The sequence below is a fragment of the Sturnus vulgaris genome, chromosome 7, assembly GCF_052056855.1.
Source record: "Sturnus vulgaris isolate bStuVul1 chromosome 7, bStuVul1.hap1, whole genome shotgun sequence".
Taxonomy (NCBI): Eukaryota; Metazoa; Chordata; class Aves; order Passeriformes; family Sturnidae; genus Sturnus; species Sturnus vulgaris.
The window spans coordinates 14,768,820-14,781,187 of NC_142249.1; the positions used below are offsets into that span (position 1 = coordinate 14,768,820).

Here is a 12,368-nt window from a genome sequence, read left to right on the forward strand (position 1 = left end):
CGCCCCGCACCTGTTGCCGCCGCGCCGCCCTCAGCCGCGCGCTGCCCGCGGCCCCTCGCGCCTCCCGGCTGACTCACGCGGGGGCGCGGAACGCGCAGGGGGCGGGGCCAGCGCCGCGCGAGCGCCGACGGATCCCTGCCCGGGACAAAACAGACAGAGACGGGAGCGACACGTGGGCGCGCGTCGGGAAATGCTCGAGGCGCAAGTAAAGAGCCCGGGGCCGGCCCGTGCGGGATCGATGACAAGCGACAGCGCCCGCCCGGCCCTTCCTGCTCCGCAGAGCCGCCCGTCAGCTGCTGCTTTAACGGGGAGCGGGCCAATGTACAGCTTCCCCTCCAGACCAGCCTGCTCTGAATAGATGTCATGCCACCGGTGCGGCTGCGTGCACGTGTTGGTGCGAGCCATGCACACATGTCTAAGTGTGCTTTTCTACAGGCATAGATTTCACAGAATACATTTAAAATATGTACACATAAATACATCAATATGTGTATATACACAATATGCATATACACCAATATTTGTATATATACAATATGCATATACACCTATGTATATATACATACACTATACACACACACACACACATACATATCCCTTTATGGATCTATACATGTGTTTCTGTTTGTATGAGTTTTGTAAAATGTACTGTTAATGTTATGTCACCTCTTAATCAACCAATTTTTATGTTGCCTGAAACTTCCATTTAAAAGACATGGTTCCAAACACAGCTATAGGCTCTCCTTTATAAATTCCTGCATTTTCTAAGGATAGCTATTAAATTTCTATTAGAGTGTTTCCTCCACTAATGGGAATGGTTACTCCATATTTTTTTCAATAATAACAATCACCAGCTGTAAGCATGGTTTCTTCATTTATCAGCTCTGGCTGCCTGGCAAAATTTGGATTACTTATTTTTGTGACAGTATTTCCCCTCTAATCCCTGACACAAGGAGTACACAAGATTAAAATTTACAACCTTCATATGAATTTACATGTACATTTTATATTGTCCACTTTTTGTGCATTTCTCTTTACGTTCTTTTAAAATGCAAGTATTATTTTGTCATAACACTAAAAACCGTTTTCCAGAATAAAAGACTACATAACCAGTTTGTTGCTGAGTGTGTTGCATCTAGAAAACCTTTCTCATGCCTGGACAGCACATCTAAATTACTGCTGTTTCCTGGTGGCTCAAAGAATACTTGGAAAATAAAGAGAAGACCAAAGTCCATGATGATAGGTATTTAGCAAATTATGGCTAATGAGAGTGCAAAAGAAAGTCATGTGAAGGAAATCAAGCCTTCCAGGTGTGTTAGCTCCTTCTTGCCATGCAAAGGCTGGGTGGTTTGCACCAAGACACAGAAATTGTTCCTGCCTTCCCAAGATGTTTTTGCTTTAAAGAAATCCTTTTGCTCAAGGAAAGAATGTTATTCTTGGACATCAAAACAGTAAAGCAAAGGGAAGATTTCACATGATGCATCCAAATGAAAAATGAAAGACCTAATGGGTCAGCATAAAAATACCACAGGACAATGTCTGCTCCCTCAGCCTTGTCATTCTCTGTGTGTGGGTAGGATGTTACTCCTAGAAAGCTGCACAGTGAGTCCTGCTCATGCAGGACTGAAAGAAGGGGACTTTCTGTCTGTCCACATCCAGGGTAAATCCACTGTGTGTTCCCTGCTCTTCAGTGGGCAGGATTAATCCGTTTCCTCTGGCTATTCTGACATATGGACAAGACTGTTTTCAATCAGCTACAGCTCATTGCATCCCTTAGACAAGTAATCCAGCAGGGACACGCAGGTCACCATGCTGATGTAAATGCCAAAGCAAAGACAGTCAATGGACAGCTCCTGCAGAAAGCACCGCTCAGCCACAGTGCTCAGAAAGCTCACCTGAGAGCCTAGAGGCTGAAGTCTGAAGCCTAGAACAGCTGCAGGCAGGGAGGGAAGTCAAGGCCTGTGTGAAACCCATCCCTTCATTATCCAGCTTACTACACTGAGAGTTGCTTAACTGAAAGAAATGTGTACAAGCAGAAAGTTTGGATTTATTAATTCTCCATCTTCAGGTATGAAAAATGTTGTCTGTTTTTGGAGGGCATGTACCAAAGGAACTGAAATCAGTGGAGCTACTCCAGGGGTGCATTTGGACTTTCAAAGAAAAAACTGCAGAAATCACAAGACTGTTTGAGGCAGAGACCTCATGTGAGTCATATGAGCTGTTATTACAGACACAGAGGGATGGGGAGGGGCAAGGAGAAAAAAAAAAGAGATACAGTTTAATTTAAATGGGACAACACGGGAGACATGCTGTGTCTAAGTGCTGTCAGACCACGATGCAGCAGCTGCTGTTCAGAGAGAAGGGGCTCCCAACAAATCCAAGGCCTTCAGCACGTGGAAGCAGTGACTACAGCAGAGGTATTTAATATCACATTGTGATGCTTCTGCATTGAGATAGACTAAGCCTGGGTGCTTCCACTTGTGTGAGTGCAAAGCCGTCGCATTTGCTTCTAACCAGAGAGCATCAAACTTTGCAGCTTCAGGCTTGTAAAGCTGCTGAAAGAGGAATCTGTACCTTAGATGACAATAAATGCCTTTGATGTGATGAGCAGGGAGAGAAGATTGCACTTCAAGTTCTATGCTGATGAGAGATTGTGAAACAGGGAGGCAGCCAATAACCAATATGGGTCTGGAGGAGGCAGCATGCCACAGATTGCAAATCCTGTTTTGTCAAATTATAATCCATTCAATATAGCTGCTCAGGAGGAGCTTGAAGCCTGCTTGCCATTCATTGCTACTTCTTTTACAGTTGTGTAGTGTACAGCACTGTTCTGCTGTATGGGCCAAATTAACAGGCTATGTAAATTACACCGTGGTGAGGAAGGAGACGAGAGGTGAGGGATTAAAGAGGAGAAGAATACATAAATGAAAAGTTCCTAAAATTTCATTTCAGCATTTGGTTTTTGGTCCTGCCTTAACAGGTTATTTAGAGATGAAATATTCAAGGGTAAGGGGGAATAACATGCATTTAGAAGGAAGCTGGCAGAAGTACCCTCTGCTTAAGTTAAGGCAGCTTTATCTTTGCGTGTTCTGAGTGAGCACTACCATTTACCAACACAGGAACACACAGACAGTTGCTCCCCTTACAGGCAGTACTGGAGATCTATGAGTAGTAGAGAGGGAAATGAAAATTATGTGCATTGCTCAAAGCCACTGCAGTCGAGGAGGAAGAAAAGAAACTCATCAGTAGAATGGTAGTTTGCCAGTGTCAGTTTGTCCCCTTTTCCTATGCCAGCTGTTAGATGTAACCAGAGCATCCCTTTCTCTACTTGCTGCAGCCCCTGCAGCTCCACACCCTCCAGAGCTGGAGGTACAGGACACAGTGACCTTGGAGTTACACTGATTCTTTCCAGGAGTAGGATGTTGTGGAGAGGTTCAAATGGGTGAAGTGCAGCATCCATAGAGCCAGACAAGAGATATTTTATCCTATGGTTATTCCAGCCATAAATCAGTACTTAATTACTGAATGACCTGCTAGTATCTTCTTGTTCTACCCAGCAATATAAAACACATACCAATTTCTTCATGAAGCAGAGACAAGGCATCCCGTTTGGAGCTGCCACATCCTATGTACATCTAGAGAAGCTGTGTGAAGGATCCTGTGCAACTGTGTACAAGGGGATCAGCAGGTGAGCAATATTCCTTTCCAGTGCTTGCTGAAAACATCTCCTATGGAAGATAAAGGTAAATCAAAAGTCCAGTTTTGCCTTTAACCAGAATATTTTCTAAGCCCCATCCCAATTTTTCAGAGAACTCCTCCATGCAATCATGGAGGCACCACAAAGACTCTTTGATCCACAGCAGTGTGCCAGGAGACTGTCTGGCTGAACCAGGGAGAGAGCAAAGGTTTTCCTTGAAGTGAGGGATCTCTGCATGATTGAAAAATTGAGTGTGAGGTCATGCTGCCATCACACAGGGGCAGGAAAGCTGTGAGAAGGTGGAGTGGAGCCACTGCTCAATGCCATGCCCTAACAATACCTGGACAGCAGCACAGTGCTTCTCTAGCCAGGTGGGCTGGCTCCCATTGCTAATGAACACAAGATGGAGCAGGTTTGTAATTCTCTTCCGAGCTTGGCCTGACTGGGTCAGCAAGCCCTAGAAATTTTGCTTGGGTATTTGCTTGGGAGACTGTTACTGTTATCATGCCAAGCACGGAGAAACTTCATGTGACTTTCTACTGTGACCTGACAGGATCAACAGCCAGTTGGTGGCACTGAAAGTGATCAAGCTGGAGGCAGAGGAGGGAGTGCCCTTTACAGCCATTCGGGAAGGTAAGACATAGAGGAACATCACTCTTGAAAGGCATTTGTTTTAACCTAGAAAAGCTCCATGATGTCTCCCTCAGTCCTTTTTTGCTTATTCGATGTGCTGGCTGTCCTTCTCCCAGAATTCTGTTTCCTTACCCTCTCATGGAGGATGTCTTCACACTGGGCTGGATAGGCATGCAATGTACAGAGGAGGAATCTCTGCTGTATGCACTTGTGACAGATGCTTGTGAGAAGGAAAGTGCCAGGTGCAGCCAGAGCATGTTCTTTCTAGCAGTGTCAGGGCCCTCTTTCACCTTTTGCTTGCTGCCTCCTTCACAGTTGCTTTCTCACTCTCTCTAGAAACTACACAGCTTTTGCCACTGCTGGATTGGACAGTTGTGGACTTGTTACTACAACCATGACACTTTCCTAGCTGATATATGGAGGATCACAGATCCCACCTGAAGAGATACGTTCAATAAAACTGATGTTTAACAACATCTGTCATTTCAGTCCAGTGAGAAATTCTTCTTATCAGTCAACTTTGTAGAACACTGGGCAAAATGTCTGCAGATTTTTCAATTTCTTGGAGAAATAAATGCTTTTGTGCAAGTGCTTGATTTTGGCTGAAAGTATTTACATTTCCCTACAGACTGAGTTGACAAGCCTGGATAACTGAGGCTTCTATTTTCATCTCCTGTACAATCCCGAGAAGACCATGATCTGTTTTCTTCCATACACAGAAATATGCAACTGTTGTGCCAGTCTGTTTTATGGTATTAGTGAAAGCTATCAATGTAAGACGACACACACAGGGGTTTTTTTTTAGCTCTTACTGTACTTGTGAAACTAGGGTTAATCTTGTCACAGGGATGGAGAGTCAGGGAACAGATGTGCCAGCTTTCACAGAGCAGCACTAGCACAGAAGGGCTCTCATAGCAGTCAACTCAGAATAACGAGAGAGGTCACTGAATCCACTTCAGGTTTATAACTGTAATTAAGACAAGAACGTTTACTAAGTCCTTAGTCCAATTCTGTGTGAAAGCAGAGACACACCTATATATGCCTATTTTTAAAATGGCTTGTGTTACAGTTTCCAATACACTCATTTGCTGTGGTGCTTTTGCACTGCATTTACACTTGTAGCCCACCAGTAAAATAAGCCTTAAAAGCTTTATCTGCATTGAACTAATGATGAGCTAAAGATCAGCACCCCTTTAACATGCTCTACTGGACAGGCTGAGAGTCTTAACTTCATTCATTATGGGAGAAAACAAGGGTGATCCTATGAAGGGTCTGCTTTAAGTAGGTCTTTTGTGTACTGCTGAGCTTTGCAGCATCTGACACCTCAAATTTACAATGTAAGTCAGTAGCAAAAACAAAGCACAAGATTTATTAACGCGGCGCATTCTCTGCTACCCTGGAGGAATGCGCTCTCCTGACAAAGAGACGCTTCACCCCAGGAAGCCCCGCAGAGACAAAATGCGTTTAAAGCTCGGTTCTGGCAGTAGCACCTGACACCCCAGCAGGGGGTTGTAGAAGCAACAAAGTGAGGAGCAGTTCCCAGAAGCCTGATTGAGGCACAGGCTCTGAATCCTCCATTTTACTGTGGACCCTCTGTGCTGCCCCTCTGGAGCAATAGCTTCGGTCATATGGAATTTTTGAAGTATTAGAGTCAGGTTATCATGTTCTGTAGCAGATGGGCTCTAGCCAGAGTATCTTTACTAGGTTTATAGGCAATTAGATGCAGTGTGGAGCATGTTTAAGGTCCATACTGGTGTGCACTGGAAACATACTGTAGCTAAATGGACTAGTATCAATAGCAGAGGCAGTATAGCTGCAGCAACACCAAACTCTGTGCAAGAACTACTTTTCAATCTGCTGTTTCTAGTAGTTGTGCTGAATCAGGCATCCCTTATTGCTCAGTAGTCTCAGAACTGACACAGGCTTGGGCCACAGCTGTGTCGTACAGTGCAACTGGCAGTAGGGCTTTTAGAACCAGGTGAAATTGTTATGGTCGCAAAAGACAAAGTGCCAATCCAGTATAAATTTGCTTTGCCAGCATGAAACGCTTCAAATACCTTTTTCAGATCCTTTGAAAAACAAAAAAGCAGCTTTTAATTGTGAGTAAAACTCTGCCTCCCACAGCTGGCCCGTGCTCTGTATTGTGTGCTTCAGCTAATTCAGCTGAAACAAGATTGTACGCCCATGCCTTATTTGAATGAAATTTGTAGCACTGCATGGTCTGACAGTAAACTAATTAGTTTTTACTCAGCAGCAAAAAGTAGGTCTGAAACAGCTCTGAGGCTATTCTGCTATGCCAAAAGCAGAACTAAAATCCCGAGTCAGAGACACCTGCTTTACTGGGGCTTTGGGGCTTCGTTCTGTACAGTTAGTGTTCCCTGTCTGTGAACAGCTGGGTCAGATTCTTCAGTTGTGCCAGTGACCTACAGGTAAGTAATCCCAGCTTCACCTCTTCCCCACATTCCTCCTCTGTACAGAGTTACTGCTATATTGTCTCACACCTAAGGTAGCAAATAATTAAGCTGTGAATGCTCCTCCCACGTGAAGAGTTACTGCTGAGAAGCTCCTTTCACGAGTGTGCTGGCTGGATCCTGCTCTAACACAGCAAACCAATGCACAGCCAAAAGGCTCAGAAGGCTGCAGCTCTTGTCTTAGAGTAAATCAGTGCTCTGTGGTCTATATGGGGACAGAGACTCTTCCACGTGCTGCCCCCCTGCATCACCACACCCTGGATATACCAAGGCTTGGCAAAAGCTTGTCAGGACCTGAGGACCAGGGACACACAGTGCAATGATGCTTTTGGATAGTTAGGCTGAAAGAAAAGCTTGCAGAAATTTTATAAACACAAACAAGTTACTATTCACTCTGTAACTTCATCATCTCTGTTCTTAGAGTTTTTAACCAGAGACAGTAACCAATATGCACAGAACTAAACTAGGAATTTAGCTTTTATCTACAGTGATTTCTTTTTGCAGATTTTTGCTCTGTTGTTGTGAAGCTGGAAACTAGTAGAAACTCAGCTTTTCCCCGAAGTCTCTTGTACGGGCCCTACTGAGGGCACACACCAGAGGGTGGATGGGAAAGGATGAGAAGCTCAGTGACAGGCTGGAGGCTGCTGCACTCCGGCTCTGGGAGTTCCCGTGTCCTGCCTCTCAGCATTTACCTTGAAGAAATTATTTCTCCTCAGCTTATAAGCTGACACCTGGGGACTGTGAACTGCTATTTCTGACAGAGGCAAGATCCCACCTCTGAGGGATGGACGGGTTCCTGCCAAGGCTGGAACACTGATACTTGCTTCTCTGCGGAGCTGATCCATCCTCCTTCAGGCTCAGTAGCTGCCACTTCTTACAGAACTGCCAAGTCTGGACTATTACTCCCCAGTATTTTCTTTTCACTGCCTTGTTTTGTGCACGTTCTCCTTCCACTTCCAGCAGCAGTAAAATTGATCTTCCTTTTGTGTTTTCCCAGCTTCTCTTCTCAAGTGTTTGAAACATGCCAACATTGTACTGCTTCATGACATTATCCAGACCAAGGAGACACTAACATTTGTCTTAGAGTACATGGTGAGTTGATGTTTTTCTAGCTTCCTGTGGAGCTAGTACTGGGAAGTACTGGGAAGTGGCTGCAGAATGAATTTGCTGCACTATGAGACATCTACAAAGAAACAAATTGTAATGCTTTAGTGCAATGATTGATTTTCCTTCTTGATCTCCTGCTTTCCAGCCACACAGCTTTACTCTTTTCTTTCTGTATATGCGACAGCTGTATGCAAAAATAATTCCATGTCTTGTGTCCACTGGGGTGGCAGACGTTATTTACCTCCATTTCTGCCTTGCCAACACAATAAAAGTACTGTTTTTGAGCCACAGCAAGGATAGGAAATAATGATATGAGCTCACACCCCAGCTGGGGTCAGATTTGGCACTGGCCCCAGTGGCTTACCATGACCAAGCTCTGAGTTGCTCTCATGGGGAGACCAGGATACCAATAAAATTCTCCACATGAATCTTGCTACTTCTGTTGCTTTGGCAGGTAGTCAACCAAATTATAAAGAAAATATAGAAACTATGTCTTCTTATCACAGCTTTATGATTAGTTCTGGCACAAGTATGAATTCTGTAAACCAGCAGCTTCAGGTCATAAATACTGGTGAGATAACAGGTCAGCCAGGTCCCTGATGTGACCCAAAACTTAAGCAAATGCTTGTGTCCTGCATCAGACCAGATGTTCACCCAGGTGAAATAGGCACCTTTTGTAGCAGTTGCATATTTTTCCATTTACAGAAGGGACACTGTTGGCAGAGGCATTTTACAGCAGAAGCTTTGCCTGAAGTTGTTCTCTTTTATTTAGCACACAGATCTAGCACAGTACATGGGCCAGCATCCTGGAGGACTCCATTCATGCAATGTTATGGTGAGTTCCTTAGAAGACCCTTACCCCTTAAGACATGAGGAAGAGTATGGTCACTGTAAATTGCTAATGTTTATTTGTTACATATATGACAAAAACTTTGGAGAAAATCTGCTTTTGATGATGTAACAATCTCCCTCTCAGTCTCCAAGCTTTTTTTCAGTTAGCCCCTCTGCATATTTTCTGAGCCTGCAAGCAGACATTCAGCTTTTTTAAGCAATGACATCTTGTGGCAAGGAAACCTATCTCTACACAAATTTGTATCCTCTTATTGTTACAACACATTATTAATCTCTTTACTTAAAAGCTCTCACATCTCACTCTCTTTTTATTTGGAACTATCTTCATATTTGCAGTCATTTAAGTCCCTTTTGTTTCTCCCATAGCTTTTGGGATTGGTTGACTGGATCTGAACACAGCCAAACATGTACCCTTACTTTACAGATCGATGTTATGATAGTCTCCTGCTCTCCTTTGTATGCATCTTCACATTTAATTAACTTTCAGGACTGCTGCTGCATGCTGGCTTAAGGTTTCAGTGCAGATGTCCTCAGTGAATGCCTGGGTCCTTTTCCTGAGCAACTTCAGTTAATTTATCTTACAGCTGTCAACAATAACTTTGTAACTTATCAAACTGCTTATTCATCTGGCTTTGTCAGATCTCTCTAAAGTTCCTCGCTGTCACTTCTTATCACAACTAATCTAAATACTTCTGTCATCTTCAAATGTTGCCACATTGTTCACATCTTTTTCCAGATAGTTGTTAAGCAACACCAATTCTAATGATGTTTTTTGGGGCCTCAGATTTTAAACATCCTTAAAGCTCAGATACATCTGAGATGCAGTGTAGTCGTTTTGGCAGAGATCTCAAAGGTTCTGCTACCAGACATGCTCGTAAAGCACATGGAGCACATGGCTGTAATATGCACTCAGTGGCATTTCTGTGAGTAAACACTAGCCAGCTGCTCTGCTTTCCTGTCCGGAATCCTCACTGTCAGCAGGAACTGAACTGCAAAATTATTTACTGCTCCTTCAGGAGGGTCATCTAGCTTGCTTCATTTTTGCTGGCAAATGCTGTTTGTTTTTTCTGAGTGATTCCTATGGAATATGATATATAAGTATGCAGAATGTTACAGGGACACTTTTCTGCTACAAAAATGACCTATGGGTGTCACTGTTTTTCCTCCTCTTCAGGTTAAACCTCTGGTGAAAAATATATTTACTCTGGTGAAGTCATTACTTTTGCTGTGTTTTGTTTCTATCCACTGTCCAGCTTCATACTTTGTTTCAGCCTAACTTATTTTACCTCGTGCTTATTTAGACTACCATGATGGTGGGAGTTAGATGTTTATTTCTTGGCTTCCTTTCTTGCTTGGTTTCCTTCTTGCTTGCTTGCTTTGTTCATCGTATCTGATTTGCTGTATTTTTAAAATCAGGTCCTCATGTTTTCTCCCAGCTTGAAGCCAACAGTTCCCACTGCCAGGTCAGTCAGTTCCCTGCTCCCCTGGTGGCATGTGCAGCAGCCATGGAACTCAGTCAGCTGCTGCCATCTGGCTCAAGGGGGCAAACCTTCAGCTCCTTAGACTTTCATTTTGTTTGGCTGTATTTCTTTGTGTCTTTGTCTTGAGCACTGCAATCAACACAGCTGCTGTTCTGAGAGCTGGGGTCTGTGTTTTGGCAAGCTGATCTTGCTCCTGCAATCAACAGTCCATTTCTAAAGAAAAGTTAAATTTCCAAAACGTGCATTTATGGACCACAGTTAAACTGCCCTCCTGGCCAAATATTTCACCCTGAAAACCTCAGAAAGCTGTGGAGCAGTCATAACCCACCACAGTTTTTTCCTCCTCAGCCAGCTCTACTCATTTTGGGGATTTTTACTGGTTTCTTACTTGCTTTGTCTCTGCTTCGTTCCAGAGTTCTCCTAAAGTTCAGAGTTAATGTATCAATGCAAAGTCACACAAAATAATTTCAGTTTTTTGTTGGCTTTTTCCAGCTCTTCATGTTCCAGCTTTTGCGTGGCCTGGCTTACATCCACCAACAACACATTCTTCACCGAGATCTGAAACCCCAGAACTTGCTCATCAGTTGCCTGGGTGAGCTCAAATTAGCCGACTTTGGTGAGTCACAGTTTGGATACAGCTGTGTATCTGCTCAGACCAAAGCTGCAGCATGCATATAGATCTGCATCCACAACCAATTAAGGCAGAGAAGCATAACCTTTTCTTGAACTTCAGGAAATTATTTTTGTGGTCAGTCCAGCTTTTCTTGTATTTATCCTGATAGGTGCAGGGATTAACTTCATTTAAGTCAGAGCGATTGTAAAACTAGTAATGTAAAACTAGTTCAAGAGAACAAAGAATCAACCCCTCTCCATTCAGAAAATAATGTAATGTGTAGAGTCCACAGCAATGTGTGACCCAAAAAGCTGTCTTGGCATTAGTTTGGGATAGCTGCTTCATTCCCAAATGATAAAGCCCTGCAAAACACAGACTATTACTTCACTTGATCTGCCCCAGAGGTATATTCCAGAAATACTTTCTTTGTCAATTGCTTGTAAGCTGCATTGAGTTTACTTGTGTTTAAAGAGAAAATAATGTCCTGTTTCCAATTATTATCATCTATTTACTGTACAGATAGAAGGACTGTCCTAACACAGCATTTTTTTGTTGGTTTGTTGGGGGTTTTTTTGCAGGCCTTGCTCGTGCCCAGTCCATCCCCAGACAGACATACTCCTCTGAAGTTGTGACACTCTGGTACCGTCCTCCTGATGTGTTGCTTGGAGCTACAGCTTATTCTTCTGATATAGATATCTGGTACTGACCAATATCAAAGCATCTGTGGTTCCCGGGGAAAAATCATTTTTTATCTGAATTAAATTAAATCAGCCACAGTTATAGTAGATACAGTTGTAAGTAGAGGGATTAACACCTGTGAGCAGAAAATGTGTGAGCAGTGTGGAATTTTGTAGAAGTTTCATAGAGGATTCATAGAAGATTTTGGGAATGATGTCACTACATCACAGCTATAGATTGATACAAACCTCATCTGATAATATTTATGAGAGATATGAATCTTGTTTGGTAACATGTATGGAGCATTTTCGTGTCTTGCAACAGAAACCTTTTGCTCAATGCACATATATCCGTGTAGTCAGCTGAGTCAGTAGTAACTCTCTGCAGAAATGGCTTTGTGTAAAAACAATGTATCCACAACAGCACCATTAATTACTTTGGCCTTGGTAACAGAATGTGGCATTAAAGGGTTTCTCAATGAGTCTGGAGATTGAAAGGTGTCTGAGATTTTAGTTATTTCTGAGATATTTTGTCCTTCTTCTCCAAGACCATGTCTCAGATGCAGTCTGTATTTCACTCAGGAGAAGGGCTGTGTCTGTTAAAGCCTTGTTTCCATATGAGTTCTACCCCAAAATCTTGATGGTGTTTGGGAATCAAAAGGAAACAAGCTGCACATTCATAGAAGGGAGAGGAGTCTCTGAGAGTGGGCAGAAAACAGGAGAGGATGAAGGCTTCACAAGGTCCCAGTGGCCCTTTTGGCTTAGATGTGTATCTGGGCTAACTGTGAGATTCATCAACCTTCTGGCTCACTTCTGCACCAGCCTGAGCCCACTTCC

General features: G+C 43.4%; 2 protein-coding genes across 3 annotated transcripts in view; one reads left to right on the forward strand and one right to left on the reverse strand.

Moving 5' to 3' along the window:
• ALS2 (alsin Rho guanine nucleotide exchange factor ALS2) overlaps positions 1-56 on the reverse strand; it is a 36,481-nt gene extending 36,425 nt beyond the window's left edge. The window contains exon 1 of one of the 2 annotated variants that reach the window (XM_088167856.1): positions 11-56. The gene's annotated coding sequence lies outside the window, so the exon portion shown is untranslated. The remainder of the gene's footprint in view (positions 1-10) is intronic. The other variant, XM_014879442.2, reaches the window with a different exon arrangement.
• Positions 57-2,282: 2,226 nt separating this feature from the next.
• CDK15 (cyclin dependent kinase 15) overlaps positions 2,283-12,368 on the forward strand; it is a 38,517-nt gene continuing 28,431 nt past the window's right edge. Inside the window, exons 1-7 of the mRNA XM_088167857.1 lie at positions 2,283-2,417; positions 3,591-3,688; positions 4,251-4,330; positions 7,799-7,893; positions 8,681-8,743; positions 10,734-10,857; positions 11,433-11,553. Coding sequence (XP_088023983.1) covers positions 2,307-2,417; positions 3,591-3,688; positions 4,251-4,330; positions 7,799-7,893; positions 8,681-8,743; positions 10,734-10,857; positions 11,433-11,553 — 692 coding nt within the window. The 5' untranslated portion in view covers positions 2,283-2,306. The remainder of the gene's footprint in view (positions 2,418-3,590; positions 3,689-4,250; positions 4,331-7,798; positions 7,894-8,680; positions 8,744-10,733; positions 10,858-11,432; positions 11,554-12,368) is intronic.